At 41.1% G+C, this 24,972-nt stretch overlaps 2 protein-coding genes across 3 annotated transcripts; one reads left to right on the top strand and one right to left on the bottom strand.

Annotated features, from left to right (window-relative positions):
- Positions 1-3,791: 3,791 nt before the first annotated feature.
- Positions 3,792-18,670, bottom strand: zgc:114200 (Gamma-secretase subunit Aph-1b-like). The gene is made up of 7 exons (XM_024381508.2): positions 18,131-18,670; positions 17,603-17,773; positions 15,513-15,586; positions 12,998-13,120; positions 10,836-10,963; positions 9,084-9,207; positions 3,792-8,141 (listed from the first exon to the last, which is right to left on the bottom strand). The coding sequence occupies exons 1-7, from the start codon at positions 18,241-18,243 to the stop codon at positions 8,110-8,112; spliced, it is 765 nt and encodes a 254-aa protein (XP_024237276.1). The 5' UTR covers positions 18,244-18,670; the 3' UTR covers positions 3,792-8,109.
- A 148-nt stretch (positions 18,671-18,818) lies between these two features.
- On the top strand, positions 18,819-23,122 carry LOC112219995 (E3 ubiquitin-protein ligase TRIM35). Of its 2 annotated transcripts, none has more exons than XM_024381509.2 (6): positions 18,819-18,966; positions 21,361-21,662; positions 21,751-21,981; positions 22,097-22,119; positions 22,204-22,322; positions 22,438-23,122. In XM_024381509.2, exons 1-6 carry the CDS (start codon positions 18,915-18,917, stop codon positions 22,950-22,952), a joined length of 1,242 nt encoding a protein of 413 aa, XP_024237277.1. In that variant the 5' UTR covers positions 18,819-18,914; the 3' UTR covers positions 22,953-23,122. The 2 variants fall into 2 exon arrangements, with proteins under 2 accessions (XP_024237277.1, XP_024237278.1); XM_024381510.2 differs by having other exon boundaries at positions 18,839-18,966; positions 21,487-21,662.
- Positions 23,123-24,972: the final 1,850 nt, after the last annotated feature.

Genomic DNA, 24,972 nt, shown 5'->3' with positions numbered 1-24,972 from the left:
TTACACACCACAGACCAGCAAATATTCTTTACATCATCAACATATGAATCACTACAAAACTTATTGTATGACCTATTATATACTATACTAGGCCCAGTCTCTGGAACTTTGGTTTTCCTAGCTATGGCTACTATATTGTGATCACTTCATCTGATGGATTTGGATACTGCTTTAAAGCAAATTTCTGCAGCATTAGTAAAGATATTAGTCAACCTACCAGGGTAGTTACAAATGGCACAGGAATGAAATCATCAACTTGTATTGATCACAACCTGAACCAGGTTGCAGGAACTAGTTACAGTTTGAAGCTTTCTCTTGAGTCGGCAGCCTGATGAAAGCCAGTCAATATTTAAATAACCTGGAAAATATACCTCTCTGTTGATATCACATACTGTACCTTATCAAGCATTTCACACATTATCCAGATACTGACTGTTAGCACTTGGTGGTCTATAGCAGCTTCCCACCAGAATGGGTTTCGGGTGAGGCAGATGAACCTGTAGCTATATTACTTCAACAGTTTTAACATGAAATGCTTTACAGGAATGTGGATCTGAATATAAACAACACCTCCACCTTTGGCATTTCTGTCTTTTCAGTAGATGTTATAACAATGTCTACCACTGTATCATCAAAGGTATTATCTAAGTGAGTTTCAGAGATTGTCAGAATAAGAATGTAATCTGTTACTAGCAAATTATTGATTTCATGAACCTTGTTTCTTAAGCTACATATGTTAACATGGGCTATTTTTTAGCACTTTTCTGGGGTGCTTGATTGTTTTCATTGCTTTACTGGGAAGCTTAGCAAAGTAGAAATGCTAATGTTATTTATGTTAGTGCAGGGTGAGCTGCACACAGTGGACTTCCTAATAGGGCACACCGCCTCAGTGCTAATAGTATAACTCTGGTTCAAGGGCACATGGTTACTGTATACAATAGCTGTAGGATCAGCAGAGGCATTCAGGGCAGTAAGAGGGACATACCATGCCTTGCGAAAGTATTCGGCCCCCTTGAACTTTGTGACCTTTTGCCACATTTCAGGCTTCAAACATAAAGATATAAAACTGTATTTTTTTGTGAAGAATCAACAACAAGTGGGACACAATCATGAAGTGGAATGACATTTATTGCATATTTAAAACTTTTTTAACAATTCAAAAACTGAAAAATTGGGCGTGCAAAATTATTCAGCCCCCTTAAGTTAATACTTTGTAGCGCCACCTTTTGCTGCGATTACAGCTGTAAGTCGCTTGGGGTATGTCTCTATCAGTTTTGCACATCGAGAGACTGCCATTTTTTCCCATTCCTCCTTGCAAAACAGCTCGAGCTCAGTGAGGTTGGATGGAGAGCATTTGTGAACAGCAGTTTTCAGTTCTTTCCACAGATTCTCGATTGGATTCAGGTCTGGACTTTGACTTGGCCATTCTAACACCTGGATATGTTTATTTTTGAACCATTCCATTGTAGATTTTGCTTTATGTTTTGGATCATTGTCTTGTTGGAAGACAAATCTCCGTCCCAGTCTCAGGTCATTTGCAGACTCCATCAGGTTTTCTTCCAGAATGGTCCTGTATTTGGCTCCATCCATCTTCCCATCAATTTTAACCATCTTCCCTGTCCCTGCTGAAGAAAAGCAGGCCCAAACCACGATGCTGCCACCACCATGTTTGACAGTGGGGATCGTGTGTTCATGGTGATGAGCTGTGTTGCTTTTACGCCAAACATAACGTTTTGCATTGTTGCCAAAAAGTTCAATTTTGGTTTCATCTGACCAGAGCACCTTCTTCCACATGTTTGGTGTGTCTCCCAGGTGGCTTGTGGCAAACTTTAAACAACACTTTTTATGGATATCTTTAAGAAATGGCTTTCTTCTTGCCACTCTTCCATAAAGGCCAGATTTGTGCAATATACGACTGATTGTTGTCCTATGGACAGAGTCTCCCACCTCAGCAGTAGATCTCTGCAGTTCATCCAGAGTGATCATGGGCCTCTTGGCTGCATCTCTGATCAGGTTTCTCCTTGTATGAGCTGAAAGTTTAGAGGGACGGCCAGGTCTTGGTAGATTTGCAGTGGTCTGATACTCCTTCCATTTCAATATTATCGCTTGCACAGTGCTCCTTGGGATGTTTAAAGCTTGGGAAATCTTTTTGTATCCAAATCCGGCTTTAAACTTCTTCACGACAGTATCTCGGACCTGCCTGGTGTGTTCCTTGTTCTTCATGATGCTCTCTGCGCTTTTAACGGACCTCTGAGACTATCACAGTGCAGGTGCATTTATACGGAGACTTGATTACACACAGTTGGATTGTATTTATCACATTTGTCATTTAGGTCAACATTGGATCATTCAGAGATCCTCACTGAACTTCTGGAGAGAGTTTGCTGCACTGAAAGTAAAGGGGCTGAATAATTTTGCACGCCCAATTTTTCATTTTCATTTTCATTTTTTTGATTTGTTAAAAAAGTTTGAAATATCCAATAAATGTTGTTCCACTTCATGATTGTGTCCCACTTGTTGTTGATTCTTCACAAAAAAATACAGTTTTATATCTTTATGTTTGAAGCCTGAAATGTGGCAAAAGGTCGCAAAAGTTCAAGGGGGCCGAATACTTTCGCAAGGCACTGTACATTAGGTTACTTACATTGTGTCTTCCAATGCCACTGGGATAATGTACATTTGCTGAAGCATTATGACAACTCAGTGACACAATGGGATTAACTGAGCAGGACTTCGATCATTGATACGTCATTGTCTCATGCAGTCTTATAATGCTGTGAATGGTTCCAGGGACCCAAATGATTTGGGTGGATCCCATCCTCCTTATAAAACAAGCTTTTTTCCCCCAGAAGGTTTCAGAGTTGTCAATAAATTCTATACCCACAGAGCTGCACTAGTCTCGTAGACAGTTATGGAGAGCTAAAAGTCAGCTGAACCGTTCAATGCCACCATTTAGGGAGGGCAGAGGGAGATATTATGGGGCGTTTGTTGGTGTCAAGTAGTGAACAAATTTGTTCTTTAAAATCCATCTTCAACTGTTCTGAGCTGCCCTTCATAATGTAATTGAATCCCATATGAACTATGATACTCAATTTCCTGATGGTTGTTTAAAATGTTTGGGAGCAGCTTATTGATGTCCTGTACTCGTGCTCCTGGGTAAGCACAATGTTTTTGCTCCATGAACTGATACATTTCTCACCATTGAATTGCACTGCATCACAGAGCTAGCTGTGCCACTAGAGACCCTGGTTCAAGTCCAGGCTCTGTCACAACCGGGAGACCCATGGGGCGATGCTCAATTGGCCCAGCGTCGTCCGGCTTAGGTGAGGGCTTGGCCAGCAGGGATGTTCTTGTCCCATCGTGAACTAGTGACTCCTGTGGTGGGCCAGGTGCAATGGACACTGACACGGTCACCAGGTGTACAGTGTTTCCTCTGACACATTCCTCTGGGTTAAGGAAGCAGTGCGGCTTGGCTGGGTTGTTTCAAAGGATGCACAGCTCTCGACCTTCGCCTCTCCCGAGTCCGTACAGGAGTTGCAACGATGGGACAAGACTAACTACCAGGAGTAGGTCGAACCTTGGTCTGCCTGTCCAGGTTAAGGGAGGGGTAGGCAGTCATTAAGAATTTGTTCTTAACTGACTTGCCTGGTTAAATAAAAACGTTAAAAGTCTGGAAAACCAGGCCATATTAAGCTACAGTATGAATTTACTATTATGTGGAATGGAGTCCTGTCAATGATATGCACAACAAGAAGCTTAGATAATACATCGTAATTTAAAAAAGAAAACCATGATCTGTCAGAATTTATTCCCATTTGGCAGATTTATTGATACATTCTTTATACCATTATAGGATCATAATAGTTAATTGATCAAAATCCATATAAGCATCAATGATGAGAAATTCACATGCAACGATGGATAGGTGGCTTAGGTAATCAAATAGGAAGTAGTATAATCAGAATTAAATACAGAATTTTGGAAATTGAGTCAACTCAGACAATACAATAAGACAAGACATTTGGTATCGAGCAAACATTCTCCCTCATTCTTCGGAGGTAGATTCCCAGTTTCTGCCTTCCCAACATGTTATCAGCACAAAACAATGACAGCGAATGTGCTGGAATTCCAACAACATGAAATAAGGGACATTCGGTGCAATCCATTTCCTGATAATTCGCTCAGTGTGACTTACCAATTGTTGGGGACCCATGGTCCACTAACACACCTACACAGACGTAAGACCACCGTATACAACACAAATAAAACATACTTGGAAACATCATTGGAAAGATTATGGTGGCATATGCCACGTGTCAGGGATTTTAAAAACCATTGTAGATGTGCACAATCTTAGGAGTGCTGGATCACCCTTCACTACACCAGTAGTGTGTCAGTGGGATTTGTCCACAATGTGAGTGCTGGTGTGTGTGTGGTCACTTCAGTGTGACTTCACAACGAGGTAGCGCTGCCATCTCTCAGCGTAGTCAGGAACACGGTTCTTGATTTACACTACGTCCCAAACGTCATCCTATTCCCTTTGAAGTGCACTACTTATGACCAGGGCCCATCAGGATCTAAGTAGTGAGTAGTCATAAGTAGTGCACTACATGGGAACAGGGTGATGTTTGGGGTACAAACTGTATTGCAGGCTTGTTTGAGCTGGTTTCTGGCTGAACAATGGTTCACCAACCAAACTACGCAAAGAAAATAAAAAGAACGTGGCACCTCTCCATTGCTCGACTGATAAACAAGTCTACCAAACCATTAACCTTTTGCCCCCCCCTCCCCCCAGTATTAAGACAGCACCAGTCAATCACACTTACAACACGCCTACATATGCAGAAAGCAAGCCATCAAAAAAACATTTAAAAAAAAAGAAAACTACAATAATGAAATCAATGGAGGACCTGCATTGACGTGGCTGTATGTCAGAAAACCCTGCCGTCCATCAATAGTTCTTGAAATGATATATTAGTAAACCCTGCCGTCCACCAATAGTTATTGAAATGATATATTAGAAAACCCTGTCGTCCATCAACAGGTAATAAACTGCGGAGACTTTAATGTATTGGGGTGAGCTGAGCCCATCTCAACTCTTTCATTAGGAAAGCTGGTGAAATTATGGGTTTAAAATGAAGTAACTGGCCAATTGGGGATCCTAACTAACTCGAGCCATTCAAAATGGCAACATCGAGACTAATTCCCTTTCACACTAAACCAATCATAGTGGCAGGAACCGTGCTTGAAAGGACAGTTAGCGTGAAAAGAAAATACCAGAGCTGGCCAGCACGATCGTGTGGAAAGGCTTTTTTTTTAAAGATTTTTTTTTTTTTTTACCCCTTTTTCTCCCCAATTTCGTGGAATCCAATTGTTTAGTAGCTACTATCTTGTCTCATCACTACAACTCCCGTACGGGCTCGGCAGAGACGAAGGTTGAAAGTCATGCGTCCTCCGATACACAACCCAACCAAGCCGCACTGCTTCTTAACACAGCGACATCCAACCCGGAAGCCAGCAGCACCAATGTGTCGGAGGAAACACCGTGCACCTGGCAACCTTGGTTAGCGCGCACTGCGCCCGGCCCGCCACAGGAGTCGCTGGTGCGCGATGAGACAAGGATTTCCCTACCGGCCAAACCCTCCCTAACCCGGGCAACGCTAGGCCAATTGTGCGTCGCCCCACGGACCTCCCGGCCGCGGCCGGTTACGACAGAGCCTGGGCGCGAACCCAGTCTCTGGTGGCACAACTGGCGCTGTACCACTGCGCCACCCGGGAGGCCCTGAAAGGCTATTTTTAAGCAAAAAGGCACAAGGGGAGTGTGGTATATGGCCAATATACCACAGCTAAGGAGTGTTCTTAGGCACGACGCAAAGCAGAGCCCATATACCACAAACCCCCGAGGTGCTTTATTGCTATTATAAACTGGTAATCAAAGTAATTAGAGGAGTAAAAATAAATGTTTGTCATACCCGTGGCTGTCAGCCAATCAGCATTCATGCCTCGAACCACCCAGTTTATAAAACACTGTATGCAACAAGCTGTCATCTTAACAAGTATTGTCCAAGACACTTGGCCAAGCAGCTTTTGCGGTAAAATACAAAAAAAGGTCAATTTACAAGGGTCAATCAAATCGCAGGTTTTAGACAACTCAGCTTTTAAAGGCAACGTCCCCGCTGTTCGCAGAGATCGCATTCATGGTAAACACTGCACGTTGGCTCAAACAGAAATTGCCTTTAAAAGCCACCAGGGCCTATATGGTGCTGATCTGAGATCAGGTCTTCCCTGTCCATATAATCCTATTCATTATGGTCAAAAAGACAAAACTGATCCTAGATCAGCAGAAGTCTTACTCTGAGACACTTTGTGATGACCCAGAGGTTAAAAAAAAAAAAAGATACAAAACTCTATGGTATTGCTGCTGATGGTAGTAATAATTATTTTTACTCTATAACCACTCAGTTGTAGAGTAAAAAAGGCCACCGTTTAGTGACTGACCATAATACGGTCATATTCATTAGTGCACACCGTAGAAAAACGTTTCGCAACAAAAACAAGTTTCTTATTGGTTCAGGTAGTCCCGCATCGTTTAGTGTCTAGTGAATATGATTCCGTCGTCTTTTTCACCTGTATTTGGTGGATCATGGTCAAGAACATTATCATTGTATTTGCATAATAAAAACATTAAAATACCTTACATAATGTGAACCAGTGGGGGCTGCTGAAGGGAGGATGGCTCATAATGTCTGGAATGGAGCTAAATGGAACGGTATCAAACATTTAGTTTGATGTATTTGAAAACATTCCACTGATTCACCACTAGCCCGTCCTCCCCAATTAAGGTGCCACCAACCTCCTGTGATGTGTACATGTGTACTACACATGGCAGTGTCTGCCAGGGCAGATAATGCATAATATAGTGATGTTTGCATACCTTTGTATGTGTGTATAATAGGGTTTCCCAAACTAGGGGATTTGAAAATGGGGGTCACGATCGATAATTGGTGATTGGTTCATAGAACCTGGGTTAAAATCAGTTTTCTTCCTAGGTTCTTTTCTACACAGAAGATCATACATTATTGCCTGATGATCTTCTGCATGATCTTCTGCATTTCCTAATTCAGTCAATTCAAACCATATGGTTTTCAGATTAAAATAGTCAAAAATACTGTCAGACTGATTTGTAAGACTGTCATTGACCAAATAAAAAAAGTTAACATTGTCCATTGATTACATAATTATATATATATATATATATATATATATAAAAAAAAATGTAAAATGGTGGGTCGCAATTAAAAAAAAAACTTAAAAAAAAACATTGAAATGAGGTTGAGGCTACAAAAAAAGTTTGGGAATCCCTGGTGAAGAATCTTCATTTGTCCATAGCCAACAGTGTGTTGCACTTTAACTCTACCTACCTGTACAGATTACCTTGACTAACCGGTGCCCCCCGCACATTGACTCTGTAACGGTACCCCCTGTATATAGCCTCGCAATTGTTATTTTTACTGCTGATCTTTTATTATTTGTTACTTTTATTTCTCATTGTTTTACTTAGCTATTTAAAAAAAAAAACGTATTTTTCTTCAAACTGGATTGTTGGTTAAGGGCTTGTAAGTCAGCATTTCACTGTTGTATTCGGCACATAACAAATAACATTCGATTTGTGCTGCTCTGCCCTTCGCAATACATTAACAAATGATCATTCTCAAAAATAAAATCATAATTCAGTAAACCAAAGATCAATAATTGACGCAAGGGAGTGGATTGATTAAAAGTCCACACAAAAGCTAAATCTGCGAAGAGACAAAGAACGAAAAAAAAAAGGTTGTTTCCTTGCATTGAAAAAAAGCTTACACATGCCTAAGTGTGTGTAAACTAGTGTCATTCAAGCTATATACAGTATGAAGGATTTCCCTCGGTCAGCTCTATTGGTCAGTGAAGTGCTGATTTCTGGGCTCTGATTCAGCCCATCCATATTATGTGGAGATTGGTTGATGTGGAGACTGTGTCGTCTCTTGATTGGCTGCTTTGGTTTGTACACAGCACTGCAGCGACAGAAGCTCCTATTGCCCTTCGACCTCAGAGATCAACATGGAATGTGAATTATGACGACGTCTCCGCATTACTTTTCCTACCTGCAAAACAGACAGACAAAAATAACTTCAGTATGGTAGGGGTCAAGAAGTATTTTCTAATTAAGATGACATTGACCTGATAGTTATGCTGTTTAGGTAGTAAGTCACAAGCTTGACATGTTTGATGACTGATTAACATGTGGTCTTAACACCACCTGACTATACAACTTGTGACCAACCACGACCAAATTGAACAGGGTTCGATTTGCTCCTGACCAGTTGAGAGGATCCACCACACTTTGGTGCGTCGGTGCCACTTTATAGCTCTACTTAATAAAAAAAGTTTCAGCTGCTGTGGACTTATATGGTTCATATACTGCACCAATCACCTATCTGTCAAATATTACCATGGTGATAGTGGACATTCAATTCAGTAGAAAGGGCATTTTAATGACGTTATGTTGAGGTCAGAAGACCTCTTTTACAAGGGAGACCTGTGTGTATTATGCACATATAAAAGCGGTGTCATCAGGCCCACTCTTACAGACCAATAGAGGTACATTCTAAATTACAAGAAGAGTGCCAGTCCACATGAACATAACCTCAATGGTTTCATTGTTTATTTCAGCCAAGTAGCTCATTTATATTTGAATGAATCCTTATTTTACAAAGGCAAGTTGACTGAGAACAATGACTTGGGGAGGAGCAGCAGCAGAGAGGAGATGGAACGAATGTTTAACGACAGATCCTCTACCAATGCTCCAATGGAGTGACATTCAGCAAACAAAGTGGGCCTTTAGACCGATAACCACAGAGACATGTTCATTGGGGAACACTGCTACAAAACATATTGCAACCAAAAACGAGGGGTTTCTTAACAGACAACTAAAAAAAGGTAGTTGCCTCCCTGTTTCAGGAAGTTGTCTTCAGTTTGGTGCCTAATGAACAGGACCCAGAGCTTAGTACAGCTGCTGTATCAGATAGGCTTGAGGCGGGTCTTACACGTCCAGAGAAGAGTGATGTTGTGCAGGGAGCCACCGGAGGAGAAGAAGGCCCAGACGGCCATCAGCAGCATGATGGCATAGACCGGGAGAATGCTGGCCACGTAGAACGGGTTCAACAGAGACTGGCACCGAGAGAGAGAGAGAGATAGAAAACCAGATTCAAGAAAAATCAGGGCTGTGTTCACTTACGGCACCGCGTAGCAAAACATTTTGCAATGGAAAATGAAAACAAATTCGTAATTGAGAGTTCACTCGATTTAAAAAAAACATTTATCCTCTACTGAACATGAAAGATTATTAGCTAAACACCAAGTGCATGTCTACTACGAACAGAGACTTTAAACATATTCTGGGAAATTATTCATAAAAGCAGTACAAATATACTGCTTTTTTATTTTAATGAATGCAGATGCCACTCAGGATGATAAAACAGAGAATCATAAGTCACAATTTATTCAGAAGTTATTCATTAACCATTTTTCTCGGTCTTTGACAAAAAAAAAAAGTGTCCTAAGCATGACATGAGAACACTTTTGATTGGAGCCCCAGACCACACTCATCACATTGGTAGTAGTAGCAGCATTAATATAATGAGCTCTGTAACCCTTAGTAAACGAGAGCCTTCGGTGCCTGCAGTAGAATCAGTGTAGGGTGAAGTTGCCCCTAGGACACTGATCTTCAGGATTTCCCCCCACTAATGGCTAAGGTTAGGATTGGGGGAGGGGAAGCGCATCCTAAAACTTCCCCCTGAATGAGTACAATCCCTTATAGAGGGAGAACAGAACATTCCTGTGCAGTGTTCTAGAAAGATGTCCAGGCTCAGGTTCTCTGGTCAAGCCCCCCCCCCCCAATTGCCCAACACAGTGTCTACATTCCAAATGGCACGCTGTTCCCCACCTATATAGTATACTACTTTTCATCAGGGCCCCCTTGTAAAAAGTAGTGCACTATATAGGGAATAGGGTGTCATTTGAAACGCTACAAAATCATTAGCATGTATATAATGAACGACTATATTTCTGTGACACCGTGGTCTGAATACAGAGCTGTTTTTTTTTTTGTGAGACTGGAGGAGATTGTTCATCTACAACATGGTCCTCTAAAATGGTGTGTCAATCTCTAGAAAAATGAATTGCCAGTCTCATTTATGCACGACTTATCATATAAAAGATTTAATACAAACATAATTAGGATTTATGAGGAATCCATTCAACAAATTCTGAAATGAATAAGACAAACTTTAACTCATTCAGTCTTTAGCTGTATTTTTTGTCAAATTGCTTTAAAAATGGACAATACAGTCAGGTATAGAGTTGTTAAACACAAGCTAACAACCCCCTCCTGTGACTGATTCATGCTAGTGCAACTCATGGATGGCATGGGTGACAGACAGGTTGGTTGACAACGTCACGATTCTGAGCGGTCAGACAGCTAGCAATAACGACAAGCTACCGCAACGTGGGGAATCGTAGGTGACTCGTTTCAGCTAGTTGTATCTCGCTATTGATACCCATGTCTTGTTTTGATGTGTTTTGACTGATTTCATGTGAAATGTTAATATGGCTAAAATTAGCCAGCTAGCTAACCAACAACTGTAACAATGTATTCGAGAGAACAAGTGCAAATGCATTTATGTTTGGAGACAAAATATAATTTACATGTTGTCAACAATCTAAGCCAACCGTTGCGCACGCGTCGTTTTCTTTCGCTAAACAACCAACCCTGTGTGTGTGTCTGTGTGTACACTCACCAGGCTGAAGACCATCAGGTGGACACAGAGCACCACAGCGATCACCCACCATCTCTTCCTCTCACAGCCCTCAAAGAACACCACCCCCCAGAAGGTGTGGAGCATAGTCAGCGCCAGGGTCATCAGGGCTACAGGGGGGCAAAGGTCAAAGAGGTCATCAGTCACAGAAGTGGCGCACTTCATTTGTTTTGTTGCTAGTACACAAAGTGTGTACTCAAGTCCTTTTCCTTGTACATTTTTTCTCTCATAAGTCCTGTGCTAAAGAAGTAAAGTGTGCCAAAGCAATTCTATACTTGTCTATTCATGAAAAGCACACAGGGTAGCCTAGTGGTTAGAGCGTTGGACTAGTAACCGAAAGGTTGCAAGTTCATATCACCGAGCTGACAAGGTACAAATCTGTCGTTCTGCCCCTGAACAGGCAGTTAATCCACTGTTCCTAGGCCGTCATTGAAAATAAGAATTTGTTCTTAACTGACTTGCCTAGTTAAATAAAAAGGTAAAATAAAAAAAAATTAAAAAAAGTAATACAAGGCTCGGGTGTAGACAGTATACAACAAGTAGAGATTATGAGGAACTTCCACAGGGATATAAAGACTGCCAGACAGACCAGTGATCATACAGACAGTAGTGGCAAGTCAAATTAAAGGACTTAAGTACTTTTTCAAGCACTAATATTTATTTTCCAGGACCATCAATTTCTAATAGTTCCTATTATTCCTATTATGTATTATGTAATTGTTTCTAGTCACCACCAGATGGCAGTAACGCCACAACCTCATGAAAAAAAAAGGTAACCTTGTAAGTTCTACTTAATAATATGTGTTTCACTATATACATGAGTAGTAAGTCAGTACTGATGGTGTAATGATGAGCAGAGTTTTGGCTACCCAGACTATTTGCATTGCTGCACCCCCGTACCTACATGTTTCCTGAATTACCTCGACACCGGTGCCCTCGCACATTGACTCTGTACCAATACCCCCTGTATTTTTTAAATATATTATATATAATATATATATATATATATATATATATATATATATTTTAAAAAATATTTATTTAAAAAAACTTTATTTAACTAGGCAAGTCAGTTAATAACAAATTCTTATTTTCAATGACGGTTTAGGAACAGTGGGTTAACTGCCTGTTCAGGGGCAGAACGTCAGATTTGTACCTTGTCAGCTCGAGGGTTTGAACTTGCAACCTTCCGGTTACTAGTCCAACGCTCTAACCACTAGGCTACCCTGCCACCCCAGGATATAGTCCATTGTTATTTTCCAGTTGCTCTTTCTTATTTTTCTCTCTTACTTTTTTGAAGGTATTTTCTTAAAACTGCATTGTTGGTTAAGGGCTTGTAAAGTAAGCATTTCACTGTCTACACCTGTTGTAGTCGGCGCATGTGACATAACATTTGATTTGCCTACTGGTAAAAATACTTATTCACATTAACACACAATTACAGCTTCATGTCTATTGTATTTCTAAAAAAAATAAAAAATAAAAAAAATAAAATCAGGCAGTCGGGAATTTACTACTTAAGAGCTACGAAAAAACATCTTGCTTCCGACTGGCAGCTTTAGTGGTGTCGCCGGACGGGAGAAGGGCGGGTGAGCTGTGTGAGGAAAAGTGGCCGTGAATGTCCACCAGAATGACAGGACCAAGGCTGCCGCTTGATAAAGCGCAATATCGCGGGCACAGTGATGTAGCAGTAAAAAAATGGTAGGTTAACCAGACTGAACAAAAATATAAAAACACACCATGTAAAGTGTTGGTCCCGTGTTTCAAGAGCTGAAAAATCATCCCGAGAAACTTCGAATCGAATCTATATTTGCCAGGCATTTTAGCAGTCAGTACCTAATCAGTCAGTTCTGTACCTGCCTGGCTAAGTGGCAGTGTGAGTGGAATGAGCATTCTTGCCTGACAAGCAGAATGCAAAACACGTGAGGAAATAAAACTCGGTAGAAATGAATTCGTACAACCAATACATTTTTTCTTATTACCATATTTGATCATTTTCTGTTCGCCTCACATTTTAAATCAAGTACTTTTCAAGTACCAACTTGAGAAAATGTCTGATTTATAAGTTATTCCAGTACTTTTTCAGAGTGCCAAATTCAAGTACTTTAAGCACCTTGTGCAAACCCTGACAGACAGACACATACCGGAGGTGATGAAGTAGTACTGGGAGTCTCCAAACATGCCCACTGTCCCTGGGCCCAGAGAGTCAGAGAGAGTGTTGATCATGGAGAAGGCTCCGCTCATGATGCCAAAGCCCAGTCCAGCCACTTTAGAGATAGACAAACAATCAACTGCTAGACCTACATAGTCAACATCAGCACAGTCAACTGCTAGGCCTACATAGTCAACATCACAGTCAATGACTAGACATGCAGTTTATAATTAACATTATTTGAGTATTTTCTGTGACATTTTGATCAAGTTGTCGATCTAGCGCTTTTAGAGAGTTTCTTGTAGCATTAAATCTCATCAATAAATAGATTCTCAATGTTGATTACAAAAATCATTTAAATCATATCGAAAACCGACAATAATGTTCACTACAGTGAGCTTCCACTTACATTTCACCTCTGCAGTGTGTTATTTAGACAAGCAGGTCTCAAGAGTGTTTGCACATCAGAGAATTATGCAGGGTTGGGTACATTTTATTGTGCTAACAACACAAAGATCTGATTAGAGAAGAGACATTTGAAATCTTGCTCTGACTCACTTTATGCCTCAATGCCAAGGTACATGATCATAAATACTGGCCTTTGCCATTTCCTTAGAAAGACTGGCCCTAGAAGTAACCATATTAGCTGTCCAGATCAAAAGAACCATACAGATACACATGGGTGTATGAAATGACAAATACTTAATATTGAGGTTTAACTTCTTTGGGGTTGGTGGGCAGTATTGGGTAGCTTGGATGAAAAGCGTGCCCAAATTAAGTTGCCTGCTACTCAGCCGTAAAAGCAAGAATATGCATATAATTAGTAAATTTGGATAGAAAACACTGACGTTTCTAAAACTGTTTGAATGACGTCTGAGTATAACATAACTCCTATGGCAGGCAAAAACCTTAGAAAATAATCCAACCAGGAAGTGGGAAATCTGAGGTTTGTAGTTTTTCAACTAAGCCCCCATTGAAGATACAGTGGGATATTAGTTGTTTCACTTCCCAAGGCTTCCACTAGATGTCAACAGTATTTAGAACCTGTTTTGAGGATTCTACTCTAAAGGAGGGGCTCATAAGGGCTCTATGAGTGAGTGGTCTGGCAGAGTGCCACAGCCTCGGTCCGGCAAGCTCACGTGAAAGGTAGCTACGTTCCACATCATTTGTACAGACAAAGGAATTGTCCGGTTGGAACATTAATGAAGTGTTATGTTAAAAACATCCTAAAGATTGATTCCATACTTAGTTTGGCATGTTTCAATGGGCTGTAACGGAACTTTTTGAACTTTTCGTACAACGTTTGGCGCGACCTGAACGCGCTTTTGGATTTGTTTACCAAAAGCCCTAACAAAAGAAGATATTTGGACATAACTGATGGACATTATCGAACAAATCAAACATTTATGGTGGAACTGGGATTCCTGGGAGCGCATTCTGATGAAGATCAAAGGTAAGTGAATATTTAAAATGCTATTTCTGAGTAATGTTGACTACCCAATATTGCGGGTATCTTTTTTGCTGCTTTGTTGTCTAAAGGCTGTACTCAGATTATTGCATGGTTTGCTTTCTCCATAAAGTTTTTTTGAAATCTGACACAGCCGTTGCATTAAGGAGAAGTTTATCTAAAGTTCCATGTATAATAGTTGTATCTTTATCAATGTTTATTATTAGTATTTCTGTAAATTGATGCGGCTCTCTGCACAATCACCGCATGTTTTAGAACTACTGAACGTAACACGCCAATGTAAACTCAGATTTATTTTTACATAAATATGAACTTTATCAAACAAAACATTAATGTATTGTGTAACATGAAGTCCTATGAGTGTCATCTGATGAAGATCAAAGGTTAGTGATTAATTTTCTCTCTATTTCTGCTTTTTGTGACTCCTCTCTTTGGCTGGAATAAATGGCTGTGTTTTTCTGTGGCTTAGTGGTGACCTAACAATCGTTTGTGGTGCTTTCGCTGTAAATTATTTTTGAAATCTGACACTGTGGCTGGATTAACGAGAAATGTATCTTTAAAATGGTGTAAAATACTTGTATGCTTGAGGAATTTTAATTATGAGATTTTTGTTGCTTTGAATTTGGCGCCCTGCACTTTCACTGGCTGTTGCGGGGGGGTTCTAGTCCTAGACAGGTTATTGGGAGTTTAGTACGGTCATTAAGCTTTGCCTGGGTTCACCTGTCAACAATCACAGCGGTAGAGGGTAAGATTAGTTCAGTGTTGAGCACCAACCAGCGGATTAGTCGAACTCATATCACCTAGCATTCCGCTGACAATGATAGGCTACATGCACTTCCAAAATCATACCCGATTGGCCCACAGTGGTAATACAACGCTGAATGGTCAACATAAAGAGGAGGTGTTCTTAAAGCCAAGTAAGATGATAGTTGTCTGTCATGTGACTATATACACACACAAACGGTCACATATTTAAATCAGTTAATTAAGTATTTAATTCATATGTTAAAGTAAATAAAACGTAAAGATAATGGTATACCATAGGCCATTTCCCGGACTGAAAGGGGGGGGCCGTCTTCTTCACTGATGGCTGCCAGTCCCTCATTTGCCTTCCTGATGATACAGTGGAAAGAAGATGTTAATAGCAGTAACACAGTGGAAACGTTATCACAAAATATCTGTGTTTTTGTGTTCTGAAAAAAGTAACAATAAAGCCTACAGACCACAGATACAACTTGTACTGATGAGTATTTACTTTGTAGTCAGATATGGCTAAGAATGGCGCCGGCAGATGGTGACCCGCCTTGGGCTCCGATAAAACATTGCAGATTTTCAAGCACAAGATTTTCACTGTATCCTGCAATCACACCTGCAACCCTGTACGTGTGACTATTAAAACACTTGAGTCTGAGAATTCTCCATTTAGAAGTCACACTAACAGGATTTATGACAACCCCATAACTTTGGACGCTGTAAAACAGCTAAGATGTTGACATGTATACTGCACGACAGCTTCCTCATCCCTGGTCATGCAAAGTGTAGGAAAACCGATTTGCAAAGAAATCAAAACAAAAATAAGTGTTTCTTATTGGACAAATTCAGGTAAGTCCCTCACCTATTGAGCCTGTTTACTTCCTAGTGAATACTGCCCTGGTTGTACATTGATGCCTGGGCAGGCCTGTTAGGTCATAGTGAAGGGGGGAAATAATCTATACTGTTACACATTGCAATATTATTATTTATTTATTTGTATTTGTGGGGGGAGGGGTGATATATATATATATATCAATATTTGACTCCAAGTAGCTAACGCTGCTGTAGGTAGCATTAGCTAGCGCTAGTCAGTTGTACCAGCACCACAATGTCAGTATTTTTCATCCTATAGCTTGTTCTCCATCTTTTTAAATAACGAGCCAAAATGTTCAACACTTATTTCCATGAGAAATCAAAACTAATTTGCTCAAGCTCTTTTGTCTCTCTGCAGCAGACATATAGTGAGCAGCTGAATCAAGAAAAGACAGAGGGACTTATTGTTGGAGCCAAAGCACAGAGAGAATCTGGGAGCATATTTTCATTCATGGGCAATAATGACTAAACACCAGGTAAAAAACCTAGGTGTTATTTTGGATTCTGAACTCAATTTTGAATCACACATTAGGAATGTGAACAAAATAGCTTTTTAACTAACTGAGGGACATTGCCACGGTGCAGCCGTTTCTCTCTCAGGCTGATAGACTCATCCGTGCTTTTATTACAAGCAGGCTTGACTACTGCAATGCTCTCCTGTCTGGTCTACCCAAGAAAGCCATTGGTCAACTGCAAAACAGGTACTGACCAAGACCAGACGACGAGCACACATTACACTGGTTTTAAGGTCTCTGCACTAGCTGCCTCTGAGTTTTAGAATACATGTTTAAGATTTTTTAAGATTCCACAATTGTGCACCCCAATACATGTCAGACATGCTTTTAAGTTATGTACCCAGTAGATTCCTCAGGCACTGGCCTTTTAACTACCCCAAAGCCTAGGACCAAGAGGTATGGAGAAGCAGCCTTTAGTTACTATGCCTCCAGCCTCTGGAACAGCCTGCCAGAGAACCTGGGGGGGGACAAAACTGTAGACATATTTAAAAGAAATGTGCTTTTTAAGTCTTTCATTTTTTATTGTTATTATTTTGTTTTTTTGTCCTCTTACATTTGTTGTGTAGTAAATATTTCAGTATTTATTTTCATTGTTTTTCATTGTTTTTTTTTCTGTGAAAGCACATTATGTTGCATTCCATGTTTGAAATGTGCTGTATAAAGAAGAATTTGTCACATGCACCAAATACAACAGGTGAAAAGCCCTTAACCAACAATGCAGTTAAGAAAAAGTGTTAAGAAAGTATTTACTAAAATAAACTGAAGTAGTGAGGCTGTATACAGGGGGTACCGGTTACAGAGTCAATGTGCGGTGGCACAGGTTAGTCGAGGTAATATGTACAGGTTGATTTGAGGTGGGTGCAATTAATGATCAGGTAGAACATAAAACCAGCAGGCTCCACACCTCTTAGGGTAAGAGTTGAGGACCCCTGCCAGAGTGAGATAGCATGATAAAGACAGCAAGAGAATGAGATGTGTGTATGCTGACCTGAGCAGCCTGTAGTATGCAAAGCGGAACACCTCCTGCAGTATGACTGAGAAAATACTGCCAAATATGAGCAGGTTTTTCTGCAGGGTCAGATCCTGGGCATTGGTGGCCTTCGTGGCTATGAACCACACCAGAGAGGACAGCAGTAAGGACACCAGCCAGAAGAAGGCCCTGAAGAGAGAGAGAAACAGTTGTCATTGTTGATGCAATGAAGCACACCAGTGAACATTTCACTATCTTACTAGCTTCCAAAAACGTATCATGGCATATTTAACATACATTTTTCAAAAGAGTGTATGTACTTATGGATGTAATTATAGGGTTAATAACTAGGGATACATTTAGGTGGCCATTTTTCATTGAGAAAATATTCCCTACCCAATTTCGAAATTGTACTTTGTGCGTTCCACTACAACTTAGAATTTAAAAAAAGATCAGTTAGGAACCACTGATCTAGGTCTATTATCATTTGTCAAACCAACTTGAAATAACAAATCCACAAGTTATCAAAATAACATAATAGCTTACCCTGCAATTAGAATGATGACTCGCAATGGGTCTTTGGCGATAGTGAAAATAAATAGGGAAAACGCTGGCCCAAACGCAATGAACGCACACCCAAAAAACACTGCAGCAGTCATTGCAACTATCTAAACTTGTTCTTCTTGGCTAGCCCCTTAAAAAAAAAAAATCAGCACGCTAACGTTAGCGGATTAATAACGAGGTGAAATGATAATTATCATAAGATAAACGCCCACTGGTTTGCTAGTTAGTCTCTAGAAATTGAAAAAGCAAGTCTGTTTCAAAATAGCGGGCTATGTTTCTCTAGCTAAAATTAACGTTAGCTATCAGTGCAGAAGATAAACTTCATACCGATATCCATTGCTATCTAGCAATACATTTACAATAATTTAATTATTTTCTTTAGCATAAATCTTTAAGTAGCTATATTTCCTTTTCGTTCAGCGATTTTATTGATCGATATTTTAATATTTAGATCCCTCCATGCTCTCATTTCCTAGCTAAGCTTTTTGTTTGTCGAATTTTGTACTTCCGTGTTTGACAATTTTGCAACCACGTGACCTTTTTGGCCAGTGCGCGCGTTGAATACGAAAAATAAAATATATTTTTTATTTTCTTTTAACTGTTCTTCGACGAGACATTGTGGAAGTGGCAGCAACAAGTTGAAATGGGAGTTCAACTTACATTTTAAATATAAAATTGGGAACACTAACTAAATCATAATAACAAAACAGTCAATAAAATACATCAATACAATACATGTTCATCATCAGCTAATCAGCAGGCTGGGATGGTGCTGAAAAGGAAACGCGCAGTCCTGCAGTGGATCAGGTCCAATTTAGGTGAGTGGGTCTGGCGTAGACTAACATACGATAATTGAGGCGGGAGCATATGGCAGTAGGGGTCAGTTTGTAGTTAGAGAACTTGTAAAGGACCTTGTGAGACATTCCCTGTTTAGAGTGATAAGAGATCCATGGATCTAAGGAGGTGTAGTCCGTGCCCACGATGTGTCTGATTGAATGATGGTTAGTGCCGCATGCCACACTGCGAAAGAGGTGGAACTAGACATCGGTTGGCCTTTTTATATTTCTCTATCTGTGTTGAACATCTTAGATTTCCCTAGATGTATATTCCTAGGATCTTGGTAGCCTGTAGGATACCTTCTGGAGTTCTGTATTGTTATTTGACATGCGTCGTAGTACACGTGGAGTACTTTAGACTTCCTTAACCCTCCTATTATCTTGCGGGTCAATTTGACCAATTTCCACTTTTGAGTTGTCTAAAAATACTACTTAATCTCTTTTCTCTCGTTGAAATTAAATAATTTTTCCTCATTTAGGGTCATGAACATAACTTCAAAATGTGGACACACTGACGTGTTGTGTAATGTCTGTGTAGATTTTGTATAGAAACATGTTGTGGGTCATTTTGACCCTGGAGGCTTTCATGCAAGTCCATTGTTGTATGGGTCAGATTGACCCTCACAGTTTAAACACACTCTAGACAGTCAAAGAACCAAGTAAAAACAGGCAAAACTTGATTTTGTCTTGTCAGACCTTTCAGAAAGAAGAAATACAAAAACATTTGATTTAAACTCTATTTAAGAACTATTTGTTAAACATATTTCCTTTCTCACAAACAAGCATTTTCTGTTTGGAGCTCATTATGAGTGTCTGTGTCAGACATCTGCTGCTCTCACACTGAGAAGGGGAAGTTTGGGAAAGCTCCTTTTCACCCAAACATAATGTGCAAGTTGCACATTTAGAATTATGTTTGGGTGAAAAGGAGGTTTCCCATGTCATAGGTGTAAGGTACTGGGTGTCGTGAATGTGGAGTCAGGCGCAGGGAAACAGAGAGTTCTGTATAGTGCTCTTTGAATGCACACACGGTGACAACACGGCTACCCACTAAACACTGGGTGCTTAAAACAAAATGCCCCAGATACGGGGAACGAAAATACAACAGCACGCTCGTCTCTAACCAACACCAGGGTTACATAATTCAATCCCGCACAAAGAAACGGGCGGGTCGGCTGACTAATAAAGCCCAACTAATTACAAACTTAAAACAGGTGCTATCAATAAACATTGTAAGGAGGGGGAGGAAAGAAATCAGTGGCAGCTAGTAGACCGGCGACGACCACCCGAACGGGAAGGGGAGTCACCTTTGGTCGGACTCGTGACAATAGGGGAAGTGGGAAAGTCAACACTGACCATGATCCACTCGAAATTCATCACCAAACCGGGAGGGGGCAGAGGTAAGCATTGCGTTTTGGGACGGATTCCCTGATTCAATGGACGCTCAGCCCCAGCATAACAGCGAATGGCCGTTTTATCTCAAAACCACTGTTTGTAAAACGATACCATCCACTCAGTAATGAGTGGTGAGAAATACATTTGACACCCACAGAAACTCTCCTCTCAACAGTTACAACAGTAATTGCATTAAAAACATTGTATTTCTGGTCGGTTGTATTTTGGAAATGTTTCACAACCGTGTGCTTGAGTTTCAGAACGCATCCATGCTCGGCCAATATCTCGAAGAAAACTAACTGCAAAGGTGATGGTGGAAGCGGAACCATGCGTTGAGGAAAGTTAAGGGAAATTAGTGGAAAACTAACATGGGAGAATGGAGCAAAACTGGCTAAGGGTGTTAATGAAGATATGCCTCTATCTTGTAATACCTTGCTCCGGTGTTGGAGTATGTTTCATGGATAAGGATGTGTTTTGGGGGAGATCCATTTGCGGCCAAGGAGATGTTGGAGGACGCAGTGGGAAAAGTGGAGTCAATCAAAGTGACCAGAGCCCGGTTTCCCAAAAGTATCTTCAGGTTAAATTAATCTTAAGAACCTTTTGTAGTTGCATCGTTAAATCTCCGAGCTGTTTACCTGCATGTTTTCTGCATTAAACGCCTGTTTTCACCCCACACAGTAGGTGCCAGTATGCACCTCTAACGTGTGTTCTGTGGACCGCCATAATATCATAGAAGAACTGCAAATGTTCTCCCCTCATACACGTGATACAGGAAGTAAAAGTCAGTGAAGCCATTTAAAATGTAGCTAATGTTCAGCTCTCTGCTGTTCAAACAGGACAACGTATACGACAGGATCTATTTCTCATTACTAGATTAATGTCAATATTTCAGAGCAGATTACTGAAGGAGATAAGGAAAGCACACAATGTCTTTAGTGCGTTATTAATAAGGGGTAAAGTACATTGCTTCTTATGCTATTACAGACCATTATAGAGAAACAAGTTTGACGGATTCAGAAAAATGGCTTGCGAATCGACTCTCCCAGAGGAGGATCTATCCTGTCCTGTGTGCTGTGACATCTTCAAGGATCCTGTTCTCCTGTCTTGTAGTCACAGCTTCTGTAAAGCCTGTCTGCAGGAATTCTGGAAAGAGAAGGAATGGCAGGAGTGTCCAGTTTGCAGGAGAAGATCATCAAGGTCTGAGCCTCCCAATAACCGGGCTCTTAAGAACCTATGTGAGGCCTTACAGGAAACTCACTTGTGATAAAACAGCACAGCATATCAAGGTAAGAATGCTGAGTGATGTAACAACTGTACAGAGTTGACTGTTCATCCTTGTTACCAAGGTAGAGTTCAAGTGCTCTCTGTCTCCAGAGCCAGGCTGAGGACACAGAGAGAACGATTAAGGATGGCTTTAACCGGGTTCACCAGTTTCTACGAAAGGAGGAGGAGGCCAAGATAGCTGCCCTGAGGGAGGAAGAGGAGCAGAAGAGTCAGATGATGAAGGTGAAGATTGAAGAGATGAGTGGACAGATATCATCACTTTCAGACACAATCAAAGCCATAGAGAAAGAGCTGGAAGCTGAAGACATCTCATTCCTGCAGGTACAGATGTCTGTCCCCATAATCATTCAATAATATTAAAGATGGATGCCACAATGAATACTGATTGATCATTAATAACATTGATAGCTAAGCTGCTCTTTTTGTTACTTTGCAGAACTACAATGCCACAATGAAAAGGTAAGTGATCTGCCTCCTGTCTCTCTCTACTCTGTGGTTCTGAACCTAACCCCACAGCAGCAATGACTCCTAAATGTTTTCCAGAACCCAGTGCCCACTGCCTGATCCTGTGAGGGTTTCAGGAGCGCTGATAGATGTGGCAAAACACCTGGGCAACCTCATGTTCAGAATCTGGGAGAAGATGAAGGAGATTGTTCAATACAGTGAGTCATTTATTCCAGATAGATTTAATGATCGCTTGACATGTAGGCCGAACGCATGGTTTATTTTGTTCTGTGTTTAGTTTTAACGTGGCGTGTCTCTGTTCTCTCTGTTCAGCGCCGGTGGTTCTGGACCCTAATACTGTACACTCAAAGGTACTCTGTTCCATGACCTGGATGGGGTATGATGATTGCTTTGGATGGGGTGGTGAGTTCCAGCAGCATCCTGACAACCCAGAGAGGTTAGCCCAGGGATGGGCCATGGGCTCTGAGGGCTTTACCTCAGGGACACACAGCTGGGACATTGAGATTGATGACGAGTATTGGTTTGCAGGTGTGGCCACTGAGTCTGTCAATAGGTCTGATCCTAGAGATGAAGTCTGGGGTGTTAGCCATGTTGATAGTTTTAATACAGATTATAAGGAAGACTTTGATTATGTATATAAAGTAAGTTACCCAAATACTGAAACCATTTACCTCCCCACGAGACACAACTCCAGAGTTAAGGACAGGATCAGAGTTCAGCTGGACAGGGACAGAGGAGAGCTATCATTCTACGACATTGATAATAACACACATATATATACACACACACACACGCATTCACTGGGAGAATATTTCCAATTTTTTTAGTGCGTAACGGTCTGACGATTTTACCAGTGAGGGCCTCTATAACAGTGGAACAGCACATTTAGGGCTGCCGGAAAACGTGTGGTGAGCTGGCCTTCACCCCAGTCTGTTTCATCGGGTTTCGCAACACCCTACTACTGTTAATTTGAAATAATAAAAATATTGACAAAGTGTGTAAACTACTGTTTTTTTTGGAGGGGGGGGGGCATATTTGTCTTGTGATTAGTCATCTTGCACACTGTTCATCTGTGCTGCGGTTGTGTGCATCTTAACCAATCACATTCAAGCTCTACTCTTTTTTCTTAAATTTGAAAACATATCACTCAAATGCAATGTAAATGTAATAAGTCATTTAGCAGACGCTCTTATCCGGAGACACTTAAATGAGCAAGGCACTTAAGGTTAATTGCTCATTTGTGGGCACAGACATATTTTGAACGTCATGAAAACTAGACCAACTGATGTCAGGAAAATGTGAACGTGTTCAAATTTGATTCAAGATTCAGCTTGACTACTTCATCTTTAATACTTTTCTATCCAAATGATTTACTGAAATGAACCTCTGAACACTGATAATACAGTGCCTTCAGAAATGATTCAGACCCCTTGACTTTTTCAAACATATTCTTACCTTAGTCTTATTCTAAAAGTGGTCCCCCCCCCCCCAAATCTACATACAATACCCCATAATGACATCACAGGTTTAGACATTTTTGCAAATGTGTTAAATAAAAAACACACTTTATTTACGTAAGTATTCAGACCCTTTAGCTCAGGTGCGTCCTGTTTCCATTTATCATCCTTAATATTTATACAACATGATTGTAGTCCACTTGTGGTAAATTCAATTGATTGGACATTAATTGGAAAGGTACACAGCTGTCTATATAAGGTCCCACAGTTGACAGTGCATGTCAGAGCAAAAACCAAGCACCGAGACAGGAATGTGTCGAGACACAGATCTGGGGAATGTTCCAAAACATTTCTGTAGCATTGACGGTCCCGATGAACACAGCGGCCTTCATCATTCTTAGTTGGAAGAAGTTTGAAAACACCAAGACTTCCTTGAGCTGGCCGCCCGGCCAAATTGAGCAATCAGGGGAGAAGGGCTTTGGTCAGGGAGGTGACCAAGAACCCGCTGGTCACTCTGACAGAGCTCCAGAGTTCCTCTGTGGAAATGGGAGAACCTTCCAGAAGGACAACCATCTCTGCAGCACTCCAAGGTCTTTATGGTAGAGTGGCCAGACGGAAGCCACTCCTCAGTAAAAGGCACATGACAGCCCGCTTGGAGTTTGCCAAAAGGCAATGGGAAACAAGATTCTCTGGTCTGATGTTACCAAGATTGAACTCAGCCTGAATGCCAAGCGTCACGTCTGGAAGAAACCTGGCACCAACCCTATGGTGAAGCATGGTGGTGGCAGAATCCTGTTGTGGGGATGTTTTTCAGCGGCAGCAACTGGGAGACTAGTCTGACTGTGAGAGACGGAATCGGGGCTGTCGCTGGGCAATACAGACTTTCAGCTCCCTCCAAAGATTTTCTATTGGGTTCAGGTCTGGAGACTGGCTAGGCTACTCCAGGACCCTGAGATGCTTCTTATGGAGCCACTCCTTAGTTGCCCTGGCTGTGTGTTTCGGGTCGTTGTCATGCTGGAAGACCCAGCCACGACCCATCTTCAATGCTCTTACTGAGGGAAGGAGGTTGTTGGCCAAGATCTTGCGATACATGTCCCATCCATCTTCCCCTCAATACGGTGCAGTCATCCTGTCCCCTTTGCAGAAAAGCATCCCCAAAGAATGATGTTTCCAGCTCCATGCTTCACGGTTGGGATGGTGTTATTGGGGTTGTACTCATCCTTCTTCTTCCTCCAAACACGGCGAGTGGAGTTTAGACCAAAACGCTCTATTTTTGTCTAATCAGACCATATGACCTTCTCCCATTCCTCCTCTGGATCATCCAGATGGTTATTGGCAAACTTCAGATGGGCCTGGACATGTGCTGGCTTGAGCAGGGGGACCTTGCGTG

This window comes from Oncorhynchus tshawytscha, linkage group LG20, assembly GCF_018296145.1.
Source record: "Oncorhynchus tshawytscha isolate Ot180627B linkage group LG20, Otsh_v2.0, whole genome shotgun sequence".
NCBI lineage: Eukaryota > Metazoa > Chordata > Actinopteri > Salmoniformes > Salmonidae > Oncorhynchus > Oncorhynchus tshawytscha.
This window is presented reverse-complemented; position numbering and strand designations above follow the sequence as displayed.

Bases quoted from the DNA above. Each gene is read 5' to 3' on its own strand.
- zgc:114200 (XM_024381508.2), bottom strand. From the start codon at position 18,243: ATGACTGCTGCAGTGTTTTTTGGGTGTGCGTTCATTGCGTTTGGGCCA. The intron at 10,964-12,997 runs GTATGTGTCTGT...GCCCCCCTGTAG, and splicing joins GTACTACTTCATCACCTCCG to CCCTGATGACCCTGGCGCTG. The intron at 8,142-9,083 runs GTAAGACCCGCC...TCTGTTTTGCAG, and splicing joins CATCACTCTTCTCTGGACGT to GTAGGAAAAGTAATGCGGAG.
- LOC112219995 (XM_024381509.2), top strand. From the start codon at position 18,915: ATGGTGCTGAAAAGGAAACGCGCAGTCCTGCAGTGGATCAGGTCCAAT. The intron at 21,982-22,096 runs GTACAGATGTCT...GTTACTTTGCAG, and splicing joins AAGACATCTCATTCCTGCAG to AACTACAATGCCACAATGAA. The intron at 22,120-22,203 runs GTAAGTGATCTG...AATGTTTTCCAG, and splicing joins TACAATGCCACAATGAAAAG to AACCCAGTGCCCACTGCCTG.